General features: G+C 40.1%; 1 protein-coding gene across 1 annotated transcript in view; it reads left to right on the top strand.

Annotated features, from left to right (window-relative positions):
* Ankfy1 (ankyrin repeat and FYVE domain containing 1) overlaps positions 1–24,991 on the top strand; it is a 77,080-nt gene that overhangs the window by 16,676 nt on the left and 35,413 nt on the right. The window contains exons 2-7 of the mRNA XM_021175577.2: positions 4,003–4,195; positions 6,193–6,311; positions 13,900–14,035; positions 20,054–20,177; positions 21,769–21,918; positions 23,548–23,713. Coding sequence (XP_021031236.1) covers positions 4,003–4,195; positions 6,193–6,311; positions 13,900–14,035; positions 20,054–20,177; positions 21,769–21,918; positions 23,548–23,713 — 888 coding nt within the window. The remainder of the gene's footprint in view (positions 1–4,002; positions 4,196–6,192; positions 6,312–13,899; positions 14,036–20,053; positions 20,178–21,768; positions 21,919–23,547; positions 23,714–24,991) is intronic.

Raw genomic sequence — 24,991 nt, 5'->3', positions numbered from 1 at the left:
ATGCTTAAGGAAGAAAGTTTAAGTTATGTGTCTGAATTTTGTAAAATTACATCTTTTAAAACTAGGTTATCAGATTAGGAAATGTAAGAAAAGACCAGAAAAGAAGAGGACAGAAGAAAGAAGCTAGAAACAGTGTTGCTAATTAGAAAGAAAGTCTGACTCTACAGAGAGCTTAAATACATTGTCAGGCTGTTGATTGGTGATTTTATTATTGTGACCCAGTAGTGTGCCTAGAAGTCAAGTTTAAGATTAGGAAGATAACGGAGGAATCACTTCTAAAGGGAGCTCTACTGGAGACCAGGTGAAGACAGGATGGATTAGTCAAGCTGGAGATCAACTGGAGAAAAAGAGACATTTGCCGGGTGCTCTTCAAGAGCAACACAAACATGCTCTCCTTCTGAGCTATCTCTCTAGACCTTAGCATCTTTATTTTAACTCAGTTCTGTAGGTGTATATGCATGCCTCAGTGCATGTGTGGAGGTCAGAGGACAACTTTTACAAGTTGGTTCTAGTCTTTCACTGAGTCCCAGGCTGGGGCATCAGAATTATAGGACGAGCTCATTTTTACACACTGGGCTATTTTGCAGGCTCTGAAAGCACTTTTTTTTCTTTCTCTTAAACATTTTTTGATTAAATCAAGACTGATAAACTGTTAGAAAGTACAGCTGTTAAACTGATGCCAAGGTCTAGAGAGATAACTCAGAAGGAGAGCATGTCTTTGCTGCTCTTGAAGAGGACTGGGCAAATGTCTCTTCTCCAGGTGGCCTCCAGCTTGACTAATTCATCCTGTCATCACCTGGTCTCCAGGTGTTAAAAAAGTACAGGTGTTAAAAGTACACCTGCTAAAATGTCTGACCTTGGGGCTGGTGAGATGACTCAGCAGTTAAGAGCACTGGCTGCTCTTCTAGAGGTCCTGAGTTCAATTCCCAGCAACCACATGGTGGCTCACAATCGTCTGTAATGGGACCTGATGCCCTCTTCTGGCCTCCAGATGTATATGCAGTAGAGCACTCATACATTAAATAAATAAAAAAGACCAAAAACAAACAAACAAAAAAAAAAAAACCAACAAAACAATGCCTGGCCTCAGATTGGGCTGGTGAAGAACAGATGGGGAGGCATGGGGGAAACATGGGGAGACATGTATTGTATAGCACGGTCATTCAGATGAGATATGCATCTTATTACTTAAATCTATGGGCTTATTTTGGTAAATTAGAGGGAAAGAAAGAAGAAGCTACTGCTAAAAATTAGCTACTTCTTAACCATAATAAATTTTATTAAATGAGCAATGTTGTAAGTCATGTATCGTTAGTGGCTGCAATCAGCAGAGACAGGGAGACATTTTGTGCTTAGGGACAGAAAAGAATTCCAGGATCAGTCTGAGTGAAGCAAAAAATTTAAATTTATTAAAAGGTAAGAGATGGTGCATACTTTAGATTTAAGGGCAAATGCAGAGGTGGGGGGCAGACGGGCCTTGGAAAGAACAGACATATCCAATACATAAGTGCAGGTTTCTCAAGAGAGTTGGGCTCAGGGACCTGTACAATGGTAGTATGTTTGGTTTGGTGGCTTTTTAAGTTACAATGCTTAAAGGATGGATGCACTTTACAGCAAGATTTAAAGATTAAACAATGCTTAAAGTGAAGGGGCCAGGTATGTTGATGCATGCCTTTAATCTCAGCACTCAGGAGACAAAGACAGGAGGATCTCTGTGAGTTGGAGACCAGCTTGGTCTACGTAGTGAATTCCAGGATTGCCAGGTGGCATATACCTTTAGTACTAGCACTCTGGGTTAGAGGCCAGCCTGGTCTACATACAGAATCTTACTTGAGCCAGGTAGTGATATGGTGAAAGCCTGCCCCCTCCCTCCTTTTAAAAAGTAAATAAAGGTTACATTTTAAGGAAGGATATATAAGCTTGTTTACTTATTTATCTTAAAGAATTTTCTTTAGTAAATGAAATTGTAAGGTGGTTTTATGAGTATTTTTGGGGAGTTAGGGATAAGCAAAGCATTTATAGCACTAAGCCCAAGGTCAGAAACACTCTGACCCCGAGTAAGCAGTATAGGATGTTTTTAGCATTCTTGTTGCAGTGTCTTGACAGGAAGTATCTCTGTAGGCAAGTTTGGTTTTAACTTCTTGTGTTAAAATGTAAACTAGGTTCCAGGGTAAGTTTTGCTTTCTGTTGTGCTGTGGCTGTTCTGTGACATAGGCTGTACCTCCTATGCTACTGTTGAGTTGTCTGCCCTTTCTTAGTTCTTCAGAGTCAGTGATCTGAGTCTAACTCAATGTGCTTATGGTAAATTTAAGTCCAGTTTGCTGTTTTTTTATTTTTTATTTTCCAAAACCAGGTTTATTCTAAGTATTGTTTCCTTCTCCAGGTGGTATTGGCACACACCTTTAATCCCAGCTCTTGGGAGGCAGAAGCAGGTGGATCTCTTGAGTTTGAGGCCAGCCTGGTTTATAGAGCAAGTTCCAGAACAGCCAGGACTACACAAAGAAACCCTATTTTAGAAAACCAAAACCAAACCACACCAAAACAAAGAGGAAAAGAAAAGAAAATGCTTAGGGGCTGGAGACATGTCTCAGCAGTTAGGAGCACTTGCTACTCTTGATTCCAGCATCCACATAGTGCTTGCATCTGTCTTTATCTCCAGTACTAGGTGACCTGGTGCCTTCATCACCTTTGTGGGCACCAAGCATACATACATGCAGGCAGATCACTCATACATATACAAAATGAATACATGTTTTATAAAGATAAATGTTTGATTTCAATATTTGTGGGACAAATAATTATAGAATTAGAAAAAATGTTACTATTGTCATCTTAAAAGTGCTTTTCATGTTTATTTTCCTGGGAATATTGATTTATACCTGAGACTGAGTGGGCATCCAGTTCTTTATGTCAGACATTTATTGAATGTGGGTCCTCTAGAAGAGGAGAAAAAAATGGCCACATATATATATATTGTGTTTATATGTATGAAGATCATAGTATATTAGCATTTAAACATATGTTTTAAAATACTTTTTTAATTATGAAAGCAGGATTGTTTGTTATAAAATAATGAACAGAGTACAAAAAAAACCTACTTCCTTTTCAGCAAGACTTGGTATTTGGTAGTTGATTGCCTTTTATTCTGCATGTATGTGAATATTTACATTAAATTAGAATCATAAAGTGTTTAGTTTTACATCCTGCTTATTTCCTTTCTTGTGTGTGTGTGTGTGTGTGTGTTAGTATGTGTTCATATACATGTCTTGAGTCCATGCCACAAGTGAGAGTGGAGGTCAGAGGACAACCTAAGGGAGTTGATTCTCTCCTTCTACCACGTGGGTCCTAGGGATCAAACTCAAGTTGTCAGGCTCAGCAGCAAATGCCATTATCCATTAAGCCATCTCACTGGGCCCCCCTTAAAAAAAAAAAAGATTATGTATCTGTAGTTGTACAAATGGTAGTGTGCCATCATGTGGTTGCTGGGAATTGAACTCAGGACCTCTGCTTGCCCAAAGATTTATTTATTATACACTGTTGCTGTCTTCAGAACACCAGAATAGGGCATTAGATCTCATTATGGATGGTTGTGAGCCATCATGTGGTTGCTAGGATTTGAACTCAGGACCTTCGGAAGAGCAGTCAGTGTTCTTAACCACCACTGAGCCACCGCTCCAGCCTGCCTCTTTTTTTTTTTTAAATTGCATTTTTATTATTTACTTTGTGGTGTGTGTGTGTAGGTATATGCATGTCACAATGTGTGTGTTGAAGATCAGAGGACAGCTTAAAGGTGTAAGTTCTTTCCTGTCCTATGGGTCCTAGAGATTGAGCTCAAGTCCTCAGGCTTGGCAGCGGGTGCTTTTTATTTGCTGAGCTATCTTACCAGCCCACAAAGTCATATTTGATTCTTTCAGATTATGCAGAAACAGACCACATGGCCAGGGAGTGGTGAGTGTGGTTTGTTTGCCCCCGCCATGTAAACATTCTTTGTTTCCCTTGCAGAGGAGGTGGCCAAGTTGGAGAAGCATTTGATGCTTCTAAGACAAGAGTATGTCAAGCTGCAGAAGAAACTGGCAGAAACAGAGAAAAGATGCACACTTTTGGCTGCACAAGCAAACAAGGAGAATAGCAGCGAGTCATTCATCAGCCGCTTGCTGGCCATAGTGGCAGGTCTCTATGAGCAAGAGCAGTACAGGTGAGCTCCCGGAACCAGAAGCTATCTATACCTTTTGCTTCATCCCTGGACACTTACTTTGTACTCCCCAGGATTGAAACAAGGGCTTTGCATCTAATAGGCAAGTGCTGTACTGCTGAGTTGTATCCTTAGCTCTTTTTTCACCCTGTTCTCAGATGGTCTCACTCTGTTGGCCAGGCTGCTATTGAACTTGTAAGTTTTCGGGTTCAAGCCTCTCAGGTAGACAGAATTAGACCTGCCTACACTTCTAGGCCTGGTTTCTCATTCATTTTCTTACCAAATTACTTTCTAATCAAAATTATCAGCAATGAACCAGATATGATAGCTCAACGTAGTAATCTTAAGACTGAGAGGAGGATTATTATGAATTTGAGGTCAGCTTCAGCTTCATAGTGAAACCCAGTCCAGTGTAGGCTATATCAGACTGAATTCTTATTTCATAAGAAAGAAAAATAAGAGCTGGGCTGGTACAAGAATCTGTTTGATCCCAAGAAGATCCCACATGAAGAAAATCTGGGCCCGATGCCAGACACTTAAAATCCTAGTAGTAGGAGGACAGAGACTGGCAGTCCCTGGGGCTCACTGCCCAGCAAGCCTAGCCTAAGTGGGTGTGTTCCAGGCCAGTGAGAGACCCAGTAACATGTAGATAGCAACTGAGGAATGGCACCAAAAGTTGTCCTCTGGCTTCTACATGTACACTATTTGCATGCTCACCTTTGCTCTCATACACACAGACCAACATCAAACCAATGAAAAAGATTAGCAACGTCTTTGTTAGAAGCCTTATAGGCTAGCTCTTGGTCTCAAGCTATGACTTGTTAGGTTCCTGCTCTGTAGCAAGAGATAATCATTTTAGGGTCACAGTCTTCACTTTATTATTTGTTTGTTTGAGATAAGATCTCGTTATGAAGCCCTGACCAACTTACAACCTGCTATGTAGATCAAGGCTGGCCTTGATTGAACTCAGAGATCCTCCTCTGTCCTGAATGTTAGAAGGAAAGGCATATGCTACTCTGTCTATTTGAGACAAGGTCTTCTGTAGCCCAGGAAGGCCCTGAATTTGGCTTGGTCAAGGATAACCTTGAATTTTTGCTCTTCCCATTGCTTTTCGAGTGCTGCAGTTTCAATAAATGTCACATGTTGGCACTTTTCTTTGTTTTGAATATGGCTGGCCATATTGTACAATCCTGTCAGCACAGTGGGCTATCATGATGTTTCAGTTAATTGCTCATATGTCTCTCTTTTTTTTTTTTCCATAGCATTTGACATTTCAGAGTAAACATAACATATTTGGGAGGAAAACTTTTTATGTTGTGGTATGCGACAAATATCCTTCCCTTTTTTTCTTGTTTGTTTTTTTTGAGACAGTGTCTCTCTATGTAGCCTAGATTGAATTCAAACTTGTGATCCCAGCATGCTGAGATTTTATGATGTTCCACTCACTCAGCCTCAACCTCTTTACTTGATAAATGGTTGGATAATAAATGGTTAATTTTGGGGCTGAATGTTTTTATTGGAAACAGGAGACCAGGTATTAGGTTTTGTGTTCTTGACATTTTGTGTGAATTACTTTGTCCATAGTCTCTCTGTCTACCATTCACTGTTTGATGTTGTTGCGGTGCAAATCAATAGCACAGTTTTAGAGCTTTAGCTGTCCACAGTTCTTACTCTACTGGCTTCATTTTGATACATCCTGAATAAGATATCTTATATCCTGTGTATGACTACTAATCATCCTGCTTAGCTTGTAAGTTCATCACGAGAATCCTGATAGATTTAACTGAGAGGAGATTATCCTGTGCAGTTGAGATAGAAGTTCAAATATTCCAGCAACATATAAATATGGTCCAGAGTGTGGAAATGCCATTGAGACTTATTTTTTCTTTTGCAGATTCATGTTGATAATCATTATCCATGTATTTGTCAGGTGACAATTCTAGCTTATCTAGTTATAATGACATTTTTCTTTCTGTATCTTTGGATATTTTCTTCATCAGTGATTTGAAGATCAAGGTTGGGGACAGGCACATCAGTGCTCACAAGTTTGTCTTGGCCGCCCGCAGTGATAGCTGGAGTCTGGCCAATTTGTCTTCCATAGAGGAGCTAGACTTGTCTGGTAAGTCTGCATACAAAACCATAATGTATCACTTTGAAATATTTGTGGTATAATAAAAGTAAAATACTACTGATGGGATAAGTTAAATAATTAACTATTGAAACACGATGTCTGTTTAAGTTGGTTGTTCTTTTTTCTTTTAATTTTTAAATTTTAATTTATGTGTGAAGGTGTTTTGTATGCATTTCTGTCTGTGCAGCATATGCATGTAGTACCCAAGGAGTTCAGGAGAGGGTATCAGATCCCTTGGGACTAGAATTACAGATGGTTGTGATCCACCATGTGGGTGCTAGGGATTGAACCCGGGTTTTCTGGTGGTCTTTAGTACTGAGCTATACCTCTTTCTTACCTCATATTGTTCCTTATGATTATATTTAATCTTTGGATAACAAGTCATATTTGAGTATCCTCTTATGTTCTTAGGATTTAGAAAATACATATATCTTTCAGTAAGCTTATTTATTTAAAAATATTATAATGATATTAATTTATATTATTAAATATCACATATAAATATGGTCTTTATATGCAAGTATATGTTATATCTGTTATTATTATAATTATCATTATTATTATTGTATGTACCCATATGTTTGGAGGTTAGAGAACAGCTTTTAGAGTTAGTTGTAGGGCTTGAACTCTGGTTGCTAGGTTTCCATGGCAGTGTCTTTAACTGTTGAGTATCAGGGCAGCCAATTTTGTTTTTCACATGTGGTATATGTACATGTCCTTGTAGGTGTATGTGCATGCGTGTGGAATCCAGAAGTTGATGCCACATAACTAACTTCTTCAGTTATTCTTTGTATTGATTGGTTGATTAAAGACAGGGACACATCACGTAATCTTACCTGGCCTGGAACTCAAATATGCCCACTTCTGCTCCTTGAAAACTAGAATTAAAGATGTACTACCACCTTTAGTATTTCTCTCTAAAATTTTCCCACATGTGTTTATTTTGTGTTTGTGCCTGTATTACACACACACACACACACACACACACACACACACACATTTATATATATTTGGTGGATGGAGCAGAGCTCCAAAAACCACACTTTATTTCTTCTCTTTAGCAATTTTACCTTCTTAGACAAAATCTTTTTTATAACATTACCTCATAGATAAAATGTTGTACAAAAGGGGAGTTACAAAAGGATGTCCATAGTAAGTTCAAAGCACTGTTTCATTCTGTAAGCTCATTGTAAGTTCAAAGCAACAGATACACATTGTCTTGCTTCATCATAGTGCACACCTGTGGCTTCATCCTTGGACCTGACCTAGAACAAATGTTTTTCTTTGATCACAAATCTGTCCAAAGCCTATTTTTCTTTTTCTTTTTTTTTTTTTTTTTTTTTTTTTTGGTTTTTCGAGACAGGGTTTCTCTGTGTAGCCCTGGCTGTCCTGGCACTCACTTTGTAGACCAGGTTGGCCTCGAACTCAGAAATCTTCCTGCCTCTGCCTCCCGAGTGCTGGGATTAAAGGCGTGCGCCTTCTCCTTAGTGTAATTTATGAAAGCTCATTGTATTCCTTATTATGCAGCCTTTACTTACTATTGTATAAGGAGGGGCACATTCTCTTCTTGATTCTAACTTTTATTAGATCTTTCTGGCAAAACTACTAAAACCATCTCCTTAAAATTGAGTCAAATCAAGAATGCTATAAAATCATTAATTCATCTAGACAGCATTAATTTATGAAAGTTCATCTTCATGTTGATCTGCAGGAAATTTGACCACTAGGGAAGAATGATGCTCAGGAGTCATTGGGCTATATAATAGTGGCAAGAAAGGCACATCAGCAGCGAGAAGCAATCCTAGGACAAAGTCTCTGGGGCTGTGCCCATCACAGCCATGCAGAGTACTGGGCCATCTCCAGGAATCTTATTTGTTTTCCATAGCCTTTCCTAGAAGGCTTCTGTCAGTCAGTATTTAGAATTTTAGTAGGTTTGTACCTGTGTGAGATGGTGAATGTTCATTTGTTTCAACATGGTAATTCCATTCCCATCACATGTCTTGGGACGCTCTGTGGATCATGCTGACCTCAAACTCAGATACCCACCTGTTTCTGCCTCCTAAGCACTAGGATTAAAAACCTTTGCAATGGAAAGTTTTTTTTTAAAGGATTTATTTCATCTTTTTTATTTTTAAAATTTGTTTGTGTGTGTCTATGTCTATATTTGTGTTTGTGCATGAGAAATTTGGAGGCATCAGATTTTCCTGGAGCTAGAGTAACAGTTGTGAACTACTTGGTATGGGTTCTGGGAACCTAACTTAGGTCCTCTGCAGCAATAATATTTGCTCTTAACTACTGATGGCTAGATAAATTTCTAGCCTGATTTATTTTTAGTATGTATGTGTTTGTGTATTGGTAAAGACATTTGTTCATGGGGACATAGGAAGACAGATTTCCCTGAAGCTGGAGTTAACATTTGGTTGTAGGCCTTTCAGTGTGAGTACTGAGAACCAGGAGTGTACAAGGGTAGTATATGCTCTTAACTGCTGAGATCTCTCCTGCTGCACTGTAGAGTAATTTGTATTTGTGTATCTCTATTTATTTGAGACAACATCTCACTGTGTACACTAGGCTAGCCTGGAACTCACAGCAGTCTATCTGCTCTGCCTCCTAAGTGCTAGGATTAAAGGCTTGTGCTACCATGTCCAGTTATATGTATATCACTTGACAACATGTTATATATCTTAAACATATATAGTAAATTTCTTCTAAAATTTTAATAGGACCAGGGGATGGCTCACTGAGTAAAGGCATTTGTGCCAAACCTAATGACCTGAATTTGATCCCCAGATTTCACATATTAGAAGGAAAAAACTCACCCCATCAAGTTGTCCTCTAATTTCTACATATGCATCATGGCATGTGTACACACACACACACACACACACACACAAATAAATGGAATTTTAAGAAATGTTTTTAATAGATGTACCAAATTATTTATATTAATATTGTTATCTTATGTTACATTGTTATCTTATGTTACAATGTCTTTATAATTTTTAACTAAATGTGGAAGTGAATGGAATGGACTTAAAACATGGTTTTCAGAAGTTCACCTAAAATCGTATTGTATTAGTACTTGCTTAATCGCTCTTGAAAATGAGGTTTAAAACAAAAGTTTTTATTGAACTCGGCTGTTAGTAAACTATTGCAAGAATTATGAGATGGAGATTGTCAGGGTATTAAAATGGGACATTGGTCTTGGAGTGTAGCTCATTGGTAGCTGGGAGAAGTGATGGACTGTTAAATCATTTCAGGCAGTGGTTACAGATCTAACAAAGTAGTTGTCGTATGTGTGTGTGTGTGCTGTTTTGAATTGGGCTAATACATAAGGTGCCAAGGCTGCCTAACATTTAAGCAGTGCTGTATAGCAAGAATAGGCGTGATCTGGATTTAAGAGAACAGATCTTTCTGTTGTGAGTGAATTATCTTTTGTATTTTTTTTTAATGTGTTTTTGAAACAAGGTTTTTGTACAAAGCCTTAAGCTATCCTAGAACTCACTGTGTAGCCGAGGCTGGCTTTAAACTCACAAAGCTCCTCCTGTCTGCCTTCCAACTACTGGGATTAAAGAGACACACCACCACTGCCGCTCCACAATGAATGGGTTATCTTTATGATAATTTCTAAGGTTTAACTTGAAGCCTTTAGTTCTCCCTTGTAAGTGCAAATAAACAAGCATAAATGCAGATGTGTGGGTCCATGCCATTCACAGCTAGAATACAAAGGCCTGTGTGGAAGGAAGGTCTCTCTCTTCTGTGAGGCTCCAGTCCCTGTGGGCACACTCAGAGCTGTGGCGTTTCCTCTTCAGAATGAAATCTTTTGAAACTCCGTCTCTCTAACCACCTGTAGAGAAAAATAGCATAGTTTCCAAGAGCCATTTGATTATGAAAGTGTTTTTCATAAAATGTGTGGAAGTAACTCTACAGGCATATAGATTACAAAGATTACAAAAGATAATAAAAATTTGAAAATTATTCACATTCGTTTGAAAGATATTAAGAGTAAGCTAATATCTTGATACTTCAGTTATGAGACTCATGAAATGTACTTTGTTGCACTATCAGTGACATTCTGGTCAGGGCTACATGAGACGCTGTTGTTTAATGGCCGAGTGTATATCTGTCTCAGGGAATATACTGTGTGCATTGGAAAAGAGAATGTACTGCAGTTGCTGGATGTAGTGCTTTGCTTATTTACAGTACTGAGGGTTGAACTCAGGGCCTCTCAAATGCTAGGTAAGTGCTCTGCCGCTGAGCAATGCCACCGTCATTTTTATTGTTTATTTTGAGGTGGAGTCTTGCTATATTACCCAGGCTGAGTTAGAGCTTACTATATTGTTTAGGCTGATCTTCAACTTGTCATCCTCCTGTCTAGAATTTATACTATATAATCCAGCACTGTCCTGAGAGCTGGGATTATGTGTGTGGACCAAGACCAGGTATATTGAGCGTTCTTTAAATACCATTATGTCAAGGAGGCTGATTGTTCAGTGTTTCTGGATGAATGTATGTGTGTGTGTGCATTTTTTTCCTTTTATGCTAGCTTATCAATTCTTTAAAGTTTAGTATTCCTATTTACCGCAATCCTGGGATAGTAATTTTACCTGGGTTGGTGACATATTCATGTAATCCCAATGCTTAGGAGGCTGAGGTAGGAGGGCTATGAGCTCCAGGCCAGGCTGGCTGGGGCTGTCTTGACATAACTTTGTCTCAAAAATCAAAAAGAAAGTAAAATGAAAAAATTTCACTATTGTTACTACATTATTAAGGAAGACAAAGGAAAAAAGAAACAGCATTATTTGTTTTTGACCCACCCCTGTCAGTTTGGTTGTTTTAGCAGGCTAATCTGCTTTAAGTACATCAGGTGTTCCGTTCTATTCAACATCACTCCCTTCAACTCATCCTTCTTACTGTGCATAGTTGTAATAAAAGGCTAGTCAGAGCTGGTCTGTTGTTGCCTAGTTATTAATAATGTATTCCTAGTCCTTATTGTGGTTTTCTTTGATAACTAAGAATTGATTATGGTCTCCCAGAAACCTCAGTGAGCATCACAATAATTTAACAGACTTGTTAAAGTGCCTGAGTGGGCTTGAGAGTTAAACTCTGTTAGGAGTCTGCTTGCTCAGGACTACTCTTGGAGAACCTTTATGCAAACTGTGACTTTAACTTGTCTTGAACATCACTTTCTATATTTTGACCGAGAGCTGATTTAATAGAAATAACAGTATAGGGTAGTTTGTTTGCTTGTTTTGTTTTTTGAGACAGCATCAAGTAGTCCACCTTGGCTTAGAATTCACAGTATATAGTCAAAGATGACCTTGAACTTGATTCTTCTGCTTCCCAATTGCTAATATTACAGGTATGTACCACTACACCCGGTTTTATGTCATTTGGGATCAGCCCAAGGCTTTTTTTTTTTTCTTTTTTTTTCCTCCAGACAGGGTTTCTCTGTGTAGCCCTGGCTGTCCTGGAACTCACTCTGTAGACCAGCCTGGCCACGAACTCAGAAATTCGCCTGCCTCTGCTTCCTGAGTGCTGGGATTAAAGACGTGCGCCACCACACCCGACTGGGCCCAAGGCTTCTTGCATGCTAGTCAATCATTACTAGCTAAGCCACATCCTCAGCACTAGTTTTAGATATCTTAAATGATTATTTTTATAATAAACATCTCCTGCAAGTATAGTTTTTAACTTTAAAAAATAAACAAATAATATATTTACTAAGTAAAAATCAAAGTAAAAGAAAAATCATGAATTATGCTTGAGTTCATATTTTCAGGTTCATGATTGATTGATTCATTGATGAATAGACAGAGCCAATCAATGAATGTATAGTATATTTAGATATACATGTATTTACACAATGGTACATTTATACTCTCAAATACATGAAGCAAAAATGAGATCCAGCTGTAAGGCATTTTCTCAATTAGTGATGGGGCGGGGCTCTTGTGCGTGGTACCATCTCTGGGCTGTGGTAGTCTTGGGTTCCATAAGAAAGCAAGCTGAGCAAGCCAGGGGAAGCAAGCCAGTAAGTAACATCCCTCCATGACCTCTGCATCAGCTCCTGCTTCCTGACCTGCTTGAGTTCCAGTCCTGACATCCTTTGGTGATGAATAGCAATGTGGAAGTGTTAGCTGAATAAACCCTCTCCTTCCTAACTCGCTTCTTGGTCATGATGTTTGTGCAGGAATAGAAACCCTGACTAAGACAATAGCTCAGTGGAGCTCTGACTGCTCTTCTATAGAGAATCTGGGATTGACTCCCAGTAAGCACCCAATGGGATACAACCGTCTGTAACTCTAGTTCCAGGGGTCTAACATCCTTTTCTGGTCTCCTTAGGCACCAGGAACATAATTGGCACACAGCCATACATGCTATGCACATAAAAAAAAGTCTTTTTAATCACGAGTACTGCAAATAAGTGATTAAAAATGAGTAAATAGGCCAGGCAGTAGTGATGCACTCTTTAATACTTGCACTGAGGAGGCAGAGTAAGTTCTAGGACAGCTAGGGCTATAAAGAGAAACCCTCTCAAAACAAAAACAGCAGAACAAAAACAAATCCTTTGAGATACAAAAAAATGTACTATGTACATTTAAATATGTATTTGGTTATTGGTAAATTTTACTGGGTGCTTTTATTTTCATGGATCACTTATTTATATACATTGCTCATATTTCTATTAGGTATCTATTTTCTTGTTTTATCTATAGGCTCTTTTATTAGAAATTCTGCTGAGCATGGAATTGCACACCTCTAATCCTAGAACTCAGGAGGCCTGGCAGGTGGATCTCTGAGTTCGAGGCTAGCCTGCTCTACGGAGTGAGTTCCAGGAGAGCTACGGATACAGAGAAACCTTGCCTAAAAAATTTTTAAAAAAGAAGAGGAAATTTCATTAATTTTTTTTTAATGTTTCAAGTATTTTTGCCTCTGTGTGTGTGTGTGTGTGTGTGTGTGTGAGCGAGAGAGAGAGAGAGAGAGAGAGAGAGAGAGAGAGAGAGAGAGAGAGAGAGAAAGAGAGAGAGAGAGAGAGAGAAAGAACAATTAAACCCAGGTCCTCTGGAAGAGCAACCAGTGCTCTTAACTCCTGAGCCATCTTTCTAGCTTCGACTGTTACCATTTTCAATGGCTGTATTGTTAGGAAGTATCTACCAGAGAAGATCAGCTAACCTACAATTTTACTGGGTGTTTGGGACCTGAATGCAGTTCCAAGCCTTTCTCAGAGTGGGAGTTTAAATATAAAAAACATATCCTGGGTTGACATAACCTCAGTTAGCAAGAATAGTTAGAAGCAGAGTTACAGAAGTCAGAAAGCAAGGTTAATACATTCATGGACTTTACCAGAACTGTAGGTCTTTGTTTTTGTTTTGGCAGGTGTGTTGCTGCTTACATGCTAGGTTCCAAGGCCTAAATGGCACTTCCATCATGGCATTAGTCATGTTAAGGTCTGGGACCCTGTTACCTTGTATTTCCTTGAGTTAGGTGTACCATAATTTACTTTTCTAACCACAGATTTTAGGGTTACTTCTAGAAGGCCTAAGTGTGTCATCTACTTTCTTTCTCTAACTAGATGCGAATCCTGAGGTGACAATGACAATGCTTCGCTGGATCTATACGGATGAGTTAGAGTTCAGAGAGGATGATGTGTTCCTGACTGAATTGATGAAACTGGCCAATCGCTTTCAGCTCCAGCTCCTTAGGGAGAGGCAAGTCACAGCAGATGCATTCAAGTCCCTGCAAGGTGGTGGCAAAGCTTACTTGTGCCAAGCTCTGGGAAAGCAGCTTCTGCCATGTGATAACTGCTGGGGTTCTTTAAAGGTGGTGTAGGAGAAGCTGCTTTCTCTGTAGCTTTGTGTTACTGGTAAGCTCCATTTTGCCAGTGCTGTTTGTTCTCACTATCTTCTACTGTTTGTTACCTCAGAGTATGTGATGGTGTAAATTAACCAATAGAGATGGACGAATAGAATCCAGCCTCCAGATTCTTGACCTTGCCTTTCATTATACTACATTTTGGTCAACACTCCCTTTTGGAAGCACTTTAGTACTTAAATTCAGTACTTTTTGGTTCAGTAGGTTTTGTAGCTAGTATCAATAAGGGCTTACTTCATTGAAGCTAGCTGCTTTTTTAGGTCCCAAGGAGCTAGCATGATATGTTTTTATAGTGCATTTTCTTTGTTCCTCTCTGAAGTTAGCATTTTAGAACAGTAAGAGACAAAATGTTATCAGATGGTGCCAAGCAGAATGCTGTCTGTGTGCTGTGGCTGTGTCTCTTGGTGACCAGTGTGGTTGATGTAATCGTCTTACAGTACTTCACCATCTCCTTTTCTCTTGGGTGTGTGGGGAAAAGAGGCCCCTCTCCTGGGTGGTTTCAACCATGTGTTGCTCATTCAGTCTATTTGTTACTTGTTTGCCCTCCCCCAGGAGATCAAAGAGAGACTTGGCTACCAGGAGCTCCTTGCTCTTTTTTTATTGTGAGGGGGTTTTCCATTAGGATTGCCCCAGAACCTCACAGAATCCATAGACCGAATCTTTCCAACTACCTATAAGTTATGAGGGCCTGAGAACTGTTTTAATATCTAATTTAAACATAGACGGGTCCAAGGTATTTAGGATTAGATAATTAGCACAACTAACTTTATTATTGAAGTCCTCTAGTTAATTATTGTTTGTTTATTGAGGTTTTTAATTACATAAATATGAATTCATACTAATTTTAATTAGATTGTTTATATCTTTACCCCCAGATATCCTCAGCTTTCTCATTGACTATGTCATCGGACTTGCTTATGAAATTGCTTTAATGTTCTAGGATTGGTATAGGTAGTTGTAAATGGTATAATGGATCCTTTAATTAATCCTTTATTGATTGCTTAAGCCTCTTGATTATCAACATTACCAAATGCTCAAATTTGTTCTGTTGATTGTGGATATTAAGTTGTTTTTCATGGCTTTTTAAAAGAGCTGGTATGGAAGAGACCAAGACTGGAGTGAATGCTGTCTTTTAATAAGGTCACAGAGTGCCCACTGCTGTCAGGAAGAGAAATGACACATCTAGGATATTAAGTCAGCAGGCTCTGGCAAAACAATGCAGTTCTGTGTGAAGTCAATGCCCTGATTTCTGTGATAGAGAGGTTCTGATGGCTTGGAAATATTAATAATGAATTTGATCAAAAAGAGGGTGTAGTAACAATTTTGGAATTTTGGTTTCTTTACAGAAATATTATAGGAATATGTTTTCAATCCCAGGTGTGGGATATGGGGCTGCTTCGGCAGCTGTCTACAGTAGCTGACTGTGATTTTGTCAGCTGCAGATAGTTTCTGTGTTTGTGTGACATTTGCAAATCTGGGTAGTTTTCAGAGATTATATAAATGCTAGGGGCTCCAAGAGGTGGTGTAGGTTGTTTGTTTTTTGTTGGTAGTTGTTGGTTGATGCTGGTGGCAGTTTAAGTATTCTTACGCAAAGAAGAAAGAGGCAGAGGAGGAGAAGGAAAAGGAATAAGTGGAGGAGGAGAAATAATAATTAGAAATCATAACTGCAAAGATCAAATTTGCTTCAAGGAACTCAGTGCCCCCAATCAGCAAGAAAGTAGTCTAATGACCCCCAACTTTATTTAAGGATCTCTTTTCTTCCCTCGCTATTTTTTCCCACTTATCTAGTGTTTAGGGATTGGAAGGTGAAAGAAAAGGAGTAGAGAAGGGTAGAAAGAAGAGCCCACATAGTAGCCAAAGACCAGGTACAGAAGGGCTTTTTTTGTAATATCAGAAAATTCTCTTTGAAAAAGTGTATGTATTAAAATGACTATTTTCATTGATTATAAATATGGGTATAGTATATGCAATTTGGAAAACAGAATTATATAAAGAAAAAGTAGGTTCACCTACAACCCAGCCATTGTTCATCTGTGTATTTTTCTTTAAATAGTTATCACATCTCACATATATGGGTCGATCTGAAAGGGATTGGTGGCACACACTTTGAATCCCAGCACTTGGAAGGCAAAGAAAGGCAAATCGCTTGTGAGTTCAAGGTCAGCTTGGTCTACAGAGTAAATTCCAGGACTGCCAGGGCTATACAGAAAAACCCTGTCAAACAAAACAAAGCAAAAGCAAAAACAAAAATGAAAGAAAACCAGACAGAAGTTTGTAGGGTCCCTGGTTTATACTTTAAAAATCAGATGTATGGACTAGAAATATATGGCTCAGAGATGAAAAGTCCTTGTTGCTCTTGGAGAGGACTCAGGTTTGGTTCCCAGAGGCTCACAGCCACTTTTGACTTCATTTTCTGGGGCTCTGATGCCCTTTCCTGGCCTTGTGGGGCTTTTGAAAGCACATGGACTCACATAGATAGACATGCATATAAGAATAACGAATAAATAAATCTTTGCTGGGCATGGTGGCACATGCCATTAATCCCAGCACTTGGAGGTAGAGAAAGATGAATCTCAGAGTTTAAGTATAGTCTGGTCTACAAAGAGAATGCCAGGCCAACTAGAGTTATATATGGTGAGCTCCTGTTTCAAAAAACAAGATAGATTGCTTTGTGCTTTTGTATGCTTTGTGGATATCAAATTTTAAAAAATATATTAATAACAATATTTTTCCTCCAGAGGATAACTAGCCTGTCTTTCTATTTTCAAATAGAAACTATGAGGTGAGAACTTAATAAAATTATGTGTTCTTGCCAGGCAGTGTTGGTGCATGCCATTAATTCCACCAACCTGGGGTCAGAGGCAGATGGATCTCTGAGGTCGTAGCCAGCTTGGTCTACAGAATGAGTTCCTGGACAACCAGGGCTTCACAGAGAAAAACCCTGTCTCAGAGAGAACAGGAGAGGGGGTGGGGGTGAAGGGGAGAAGACATGTATTCTTTTGTTGTATAAATCATGTCAGTTACTAGTTACAGTCTTATCCATATGACAAATGGCACTCGGGGGGTCTAAATGAGTGGAAATGAACTGTGTTCAAGTCATCCCTTGGCAGTAAGAAGGAAGACTATGATTTTCAGAGTCCAGGCCACTGTCTGTACAAGTGTGTAAAGTAAGTGCTCTGCAGATGTGACTTGGAATCCTTGCAGTCCTATGAGGTGGGCCACCTGCTGCTAAGACAGACACTGTTATAGCAAGACTAGTTTCATTTGTCACATAGCAGTTTTCTCCTGGAACACTTAATTCCATAGCTGTGGTCAGGTCACAATAACTTTGTTACCCTTTCTTGTGATATGCAGTGTACTTGGAGACTCCAGTGATACAGAAAGGTTTGGGAATATGCTGTTTTAGTTTTTGAGCTAGTGCTACACAGTATAGCCAATGCTACTTTTGTAGCCCAGGTTTTCTTCCAACTCTTGTTGGAAATCTCCTTGCCTCAGCCTCCCAAGTATTGAGTGTTGCGGCCCGCCCGCGGTCCACAACACGAACGGTTCAACTGAAAATGGCAGTTCCCTGCAAAGAGAGGAAACTAGACGGGGCGGAAGAAACAATGGAGTCAAGACAAGACTCTGATCAAGACTCAATTTAATATTTCCAGACACCCAGTTTATAAAGGAAGGGGGAGGGAACCCAATTTCCCGCCAAGTAACTCAGGGTCCAGTAGCAGGACGAACACGTGTGTGACTCCAGGCAGCAAAGGCAGGTTCCAGCAGTGGGCGTGGCAGGACGAATGAGCCGGTAGCTCCACCCTTGAGCAGGCAGGTTCCAGGCTGGGGGAAGGGAGGCCACATTGAGATTTGAGGTATGTGTCCCTACTCTGAGACTTGTTGGTTTCAGTTTTGTTTTGTTTTGTTTTGTTTTGTTTTGTTTCAAGACAGGGTTTCTCTCTGTAGACAGGCTGCCTTGAACTCAACAGAAATCTAACTGCCTCTGATTCCCCAAGTGCTAGGATCGAAGGGGTGCATCACCAGTGCCCGAAACTTATATTCTTTTTTTTTTTTTTTTTTTTTGGTTTTTCGAGACAGGGTTTCTCTGTATAGCCCTGGCTGTCCTGGAACTCACTTTGTAGACCAGGCTGGCCTCGAACTCAGAAATCCGCCTGCCTCTGCCTCCCGAGTGCTGGGATTAAAGGCGTGCGCCACCACGCCCGGCGCCTCGAAACTTATATTCTTACAGTAACGTGTCTACATACTCATTTTAACTTCTTCTAAAAATGCTGTGGAAGGGTTGGTGAGATTGCTCAGCAGGTAAAAATCCTTGCTACATAAACCTGATAATCCAAGTTTGAGCCCTAAAACTCAATTTGGAAGAAGAGAACTGACTTGAAAGTTTTCCTCCAGCCTTCACACTTTTGTGCACTGTGGCGTGTGCTTGCTTGGCTCTCTCTCTCTCTAATAATAACAATAATAATAATAATAAATGTATGAATGAATAATTTGGGGGGAATTGAGGCAAGGGATACACTTTGTGCCCAATTTTCTCTTGGTATACTGTGGTTTGATTTGTGTGTGTGTGTGATACTGAGGATTGAATCCACAGCCTCTTGCATACTAGATATGATTCATAATTGTTTCACTATCTTTTAGCTATTTTGGATATTTATTTTATTTATAAAACTTGTATTTATGTGTATGTGAGTGTATGGAGTTGGTGCTTGGAGAGGCTAAAAGAGGACATCAAATTCCTTACAACTAGAGTCATGGGCAGCGGAGCCGCCTGTCCTGTGGTTCCTGGGAACCACACTTAGGTCCTTTGGAAGATAAGTTACTCTTAGCTGCTTAGCGGCCTCTTAAGTCTACATATGCAGCCCTACCCTTCCACCTCCCCACCCCCAGGATTACTAGGGATTGAACCCAGAGCTTTCCAAATACAAATCCATCCTAGGCAAACATTCTGCCACTGTCCTATTTTCTAGTCCCTGAATTATAACTTACTCACTTATTTTAATCATCATCATCATTATTGCGCAAGTGTTTTGGCTACATCTGTATCTGTGTACCATGTACATGCAGTACCCATGAAGGTCTGAAGAGAGCACTGGATCCTCTAGAACTGAAGTTAGATGGTTGTGAGTTTGCAAGTGCTGTGAACCAAATCTAGGTCCTCTGGAAGAGCAGCCAATGCTCTCAACCTCAGAGCTACCTCTCCAGCCTTCTGAATTATAATTTATTCAGAATACAAATTTATCTTTTGGGGGTACTTTTAAGGAGGTATTTATTAAGCATAGACCCTCATATTTTAAACTTTGAGAACAATAGAGTTGTCTGGAATCTGCAGGCATATTCCATACAATTCAGTACCAAAGACCTGAAGCCAATCTGTTTTGTGTTTGGTTTTAGAATGGCCTATACATGTGATCAATGGGTTTCTTGTGATTACTTTTGAAACTCTTGAAATTTTAAGCTTCATAGGGTTTTTGGTAGGTTATTTGCAATCTGCTCAGGACAGTGTGATGTAATATACTGTCTAATACAAGACTTCAAAGCACAGTGTAAGCCAGGCTTAGGCAAGAGGAACCTGACTTCACAGCTAGCCTGGGCTACATAGTGAGATACCCCATCTTAAAAATGAAATGCATATGACCAGGTTAAATAAAATAATAAAAATTGATTTCAATAAGTAAAAATACACACATAAAATACAGCAGTAGCCTAACCATACTTCCTTATTAAATACAGTGCTTAGCCTTACTCCTTAGTTTTACTAGATATAGCTAGTATAGCAGTCACTGGTTTTGGCTTACTTATTAATGTATTTGCCTTGCTAATACTGTTCATCATTAATAAATAATCTTTTACAGATGTGAGAAGGGTGTTATGTCTCTGGTGAATGTTAGGAACTGTATTCGCTTCTATCAAACAGCAGAGGAATTAAATGCCAGCACGCTGATGAACTATTGTGCAGAAATTATTGCAAGTCACTGGGTAAGTAAGAGATTGTGTGGTATGGACAAGCCTTCACACTGAAGCTGGAGATCCCAGTGTAAACCCTGTTTCCACAGTCACCTCTCCATTACCTAGTCTTTGTTGTTTGTATTCTTGAAAAATAAGCAGTTGGGTTAGATGATCTTTGAGGCTTTTTCAATTCTGAAAGTGTTGTTAGGGTCTAGAGTGGAACAGGCAGAGATGGCTAAGGTTCAGGAACAGATGTCACGAACACCTGCCTTCAGCATTGTCCTAGAGAAGCTGTGACCCAGCATTCAGCTGCCCATGACAGAGCTTTCTCCACTGCTTCACTTCTTGGGTTTCCATCATAAATAACAGGTTTTACATTTCTTCGTTATGGTTTATTTTATACTTTTGTATGTGTGTACAGGAGCACGTATGTGGCTCTAGAGGCCAGAGAACAACCTCTGGTGGGATTACTCAAGTACTGTCCACTGTATTTTGAGGCAGTATCTCTCACTGGCCTAGATTTCACTGATTAGATGAGGTTGGCACACCAGTGAAGCCCCAGGAATTATCCTGTCTTCTCCCAAGCACAGGGCATACAAACTGAGTTTGTTTTGTTTTTCTTTTTTCTTTTTTTTTTACATTAAATAAATAGATAAATAAAGCAATCAGTGTTTTATGAACTAGCTTCTATGATTGTTTTTGTATACAACTTTTATGGGAGAAACCTTAAAATTCTAAGGAAAGATTTCTAACAGAACTGGCCCATGTGTGCTTAGTGTCACAGACCTGAAACCCCAATTACTTCAGGGTCTAAGGCAGGAGGATGTTGAATCCATGGTCTGCCTAAACTGCAAAACAAGTTCAAGACCAGTGAGAAGAACTAAACCAGACAGACCCTTTTCTCAGAAGAATGTAAAGGGTGGGACATACAGCTCAGTGGTAGTGTTTGCCTCGCATGCAGGAGGCCCTCAATTTAATTCTGATACTGCTAGAAAACTGGGGCTGTTGTTTGTTGCACTGAGATAAGGTCTCATCCTGTAGCCCAGACTGACCTGAAACTCACTGTGTATCTCAGACTGACCCGAAACTTAGGCAAACATCCTGCCTCAGCCTCTTGATTGATGAAATGGAGGGCATGTGTTGCTATACTTGCTGAAAACTAGCTTTAAAGAGCTGACATAGAGCAGCCTTCCTTCCCTGATACAGCAACAGTTGTGGAGAATGATGTGACTCTGTGAATTGTTGTCGCAGTTCTGATTGGTTTTGAAATTGCCATCGTTGTATGCTTAGTAGGGGAAGAACTCTAAACTTGGGGTGGGACTCCTACGTGGCTTGGTTCCAGTTGAAGGTCAGAGTTGACATTTAGCTGTCACTTTCTGGGGCCCAGCAGTGCTCTGATGGGTAGAGTGTGGTGGCAAGTGCCTCTTAAATACAGATCCTGACCAGCCATTTTCTCAATCAGACTTGTGTGAGCTCTCTGGCCTCTGCAGGCTTTGTCTTCTTCATCTGCAAAGGAAGCAAAGATGGAATTAATTGGAAAATGTTCAGTCTTTGACACATGTTAGTGCTTATTACTAAGTGACAGTTGTTATTAACACTTTTCATTGTTTTTAATCCTTAGGATGACTTGCGAAAGGAGGACTTCAGTAGCCTGAGTGCTCAGTTGTTATACAAAATGATCAAATCCAAGACAGAGTACCCATTACATAAAGCTATCAAAGTGGAGAGAGAAGATGTGGTCTTCCTCTATCTGATTGAAATGGATTCCCAGGTATTGTAGAAGCATCTCCATTTTTTCCTCTCTCCCCAAACTTTAATGTTATCCACATTTCCTGGTTCTCTCTGCACCATCAGTAGACATTCTATGAAGGTACTTCTAATATGTACAGGAAACTTCTGGGCATTTTCTGTTCTACTCATCAGAATTTGCCATTAGTCCAATCCAAAGCCACATTCCCATTTCTAAATGGCTGTCATAGCAGTGCCTGACTTCAGGTCCCCAACAAGTTTCCATAAACCAGGACACATTCTGGGCTAGTCTCTGCTTTTGCAGAGGACACAGGTTTGGTTCTCAACACCCAAATGGCAGCTCACAACCAACTGTAACTCCATTTCCAGGGAATCCAACACCCTCTTCTGACCTCTGCACGCATCAGCCACACATGTGGTCTACACACTACATGTAGGAGAAACACTCATGCACATAAAATAATACAGTTTAGAACAACAAAAACACATCAGTTTATTATTTGACAGTTTTGCCTATTCAAGGTCTAAGCCAGAAGTCACAGGCTAAAAGCAGGTTATTAGTAAGCTGTTGTCTCTTATGGAGCTGTGGAGAAGCATCCGTTTCCTGCTCACATAAGATGTTGGCAGAATTCTCTAGTGGTCCAGGGTCTTTATTTTCTTGTGAGCTGAGTATTATTCTTAGCTTGTAAGTGTTCGCACAATCCTTAGCTTCAAAGGTGCATTGCTTCCATCTTTAAAGCCAGCAGTAACAGGTCAAGTCCTAATTTCACCTCTTAATGACCTACTCTTTGACACTCTGATTCACTCAAGAATGAATTTTGTTATAAGGTAGGGCCCTGCGTGCTGGTCCAGGATTCTTCCTAGCTCAGGGCACTTTGTCATAATCACATCTGCAAAGGTACTTTTTGCCACATAAGCTGACTCCTTATATTATCTGATAATTAAGGCATGAATATCTGTGGAGTGGTGGGGGGAGGGTGGGGGACACTATTATGCATACCACAGTGCCTTCAAAGGGATGCAGGTGGAAGGATGGTTTATCATGGGTGTTAGTGTGTGAGGAGACATAAACTACTAAAGAGTACTCTGTTAAACCTCCTTTCATGAAAATCTTTGCTCTTTTATTTTTTATTTTTGGTTTTTCAAGATAGGGTTTCTCCAGGCCTTCCTGGAACTGACTGTATGAACCAGGCTGGCCTCAAACTGGCTCTGCCTCCTGAGTACTGGGATTAAAGGTGTGTGCCACCATTGCCCAGCTTTAACTCGTCATAAAGTTCTGTATGCTGGTTTGTCATCCCATCTCTGCCCTCTCCTCCCTCCCCACGTCAGTGCTGTCTGCATTTTTACCGTGGTCTTTAATTACCTTCCATATTGTTGACATCGGCTTACCAATCACCGTTGTTTTTATGATGCTGGAAGCAAGTGCTCTCAGGAGGTCCAGTAGCAGTCTGTGAATGAAATTGAATTGCACTCGTGTAAGAGGTATGGTGGCATACACCTTTTTGGGAGACAGGTCATTTCTGTGAGTTTGAGACCAGCCTAGCTACATATTGAGACCTGTTTCAAAAAGGGAGTTGGTCAGTTGGGAACAATCAGCATAGGTTGTATTTTCTACTGTCTCTAGTTCTGATTTCCAAATTTCTCTGTGCAGCTACCTGGGAAGCTTAACGAGACAGATCATAATGGAGATCTTGCGTTAGATCTGGCTCTTTCTCGGCGACTAGAGAGTATTGCCACCACTCTGGTTAGTCATAAAGCTGATGTGGATATGGTAGACAAGAATGGCTGGAGCTTATTACATAAAGGGATCCAAAGAGGTAAGGAGAAAGAAATGTTACATTTTTCTCTGTATGCAGTACACCTTTTATATTTATAGTTTTGAAGCTCAGTTCCAGGAATTCCCAAAAGTTCTTGAGTCTGTGCGTTGTTTGTATGCTTAGAACTTGTGATTGTTGGGGCAGAGGGACTGAAACCTATTGGCTCCGTCAGTTTGGCTGCCCATAGTTCCACCACAACCTAAGGAAGAGAGGGTAGGCAGGTGACCTTTAAGAAGTACCTATGGAGCCAGCATGGTATCAATTTTTGTGAGTTCAAAGCCAGTGGGGTCTGTATAATGAGTTCTGGGACAGACAGGACACATAAAGATGATCCTGTCTTAACAACAAAAATACAACCAAAACCAGAAAAAAAAAAACTGTTGGGGGCTTAGTAGTTTGCGAGCACGTGCTTGCAGTTCTTCAGCGGACTTGCTTCCCAGTAAGTCGATACACAACTGCTCTTAACACGAGCCCCAGAGGTTCTGATACCCTTCTGTAGGCACACACATGACATTCACCAACACAGACATTTACACATCAGTGTAGCCAGTTTTTGCTACTTTGTGGATTCTTCTTTTCCCACTCTTTATACTCCCCAACTTTTATTCCCTATCTCCAGAGAGGGGGGAAAGAAGGATGGGGGCGGGGGGAGGAGAGAGGGGGTGGTGGAGATCCATCTGAATCTAATTTCTTTCTTCTTGTTTCTTCTTCTTTGAGCACAATTACTAACAAACCACAAACAACTCCGCTGAATCCTGCCTCTTGGGGCCATAGCATTAATACACTCTCTGAAAACTTCCCAGGATTCCAAACGTCACACAATCACAGAAGCTATTTGCAGCTGGCAAAACCATCTAGAGCCTGAGACAAATCATAGTCAGCTGCTTCTGACAGTCTGAAGCGGCCCCTACAGCCCCACACCTGGGATTAAAACAACACTTCCTTCTAATATTTCTGTTTTTTTTTTTTTAATTTTTTTTATTAGGTATTTTCCTCATTTACATTTCCAATGCTATTCCAAAAGTCCCCCATACCCACTCCCCCCCCACTCCCCTACCCACCCACTCCCCCTTTTGGCCCTGGCGTTCCCCTGTACTGGGGCATATAAAGTTTGCAAGTCCAATGGGCCTCTCTTTCCAGTGATGGCCGACTAGGCCATCTTTTGATACATATGCAGCTAGAGTCAACTGGGTTTTTAAAGAACCCAAAATTCCAGAATTCTCACAACACATCAAGTTCCTTCCTTCCTTCCTTTCTTTTTTTAATTAAAAAGTACTG

The sequence above is a fragment of the Mus caroli genome, unplaced genomic scaffold (assembly GCF_978045245.1).
Source record: "Mus caroli unplaced genomic scaffold, Mus_caroli_1 scaffold_13, whole genome shotgun sequence".
Classification (NCBI taxonomy): Eukaryota; Metazoa; Chordata; class Mammalia; order Rodentia; family Muridae; genus Mus; species Mus caroli.
This window is presented reverse-complemented; position numbering and strand designations above follow the sequence as displayed.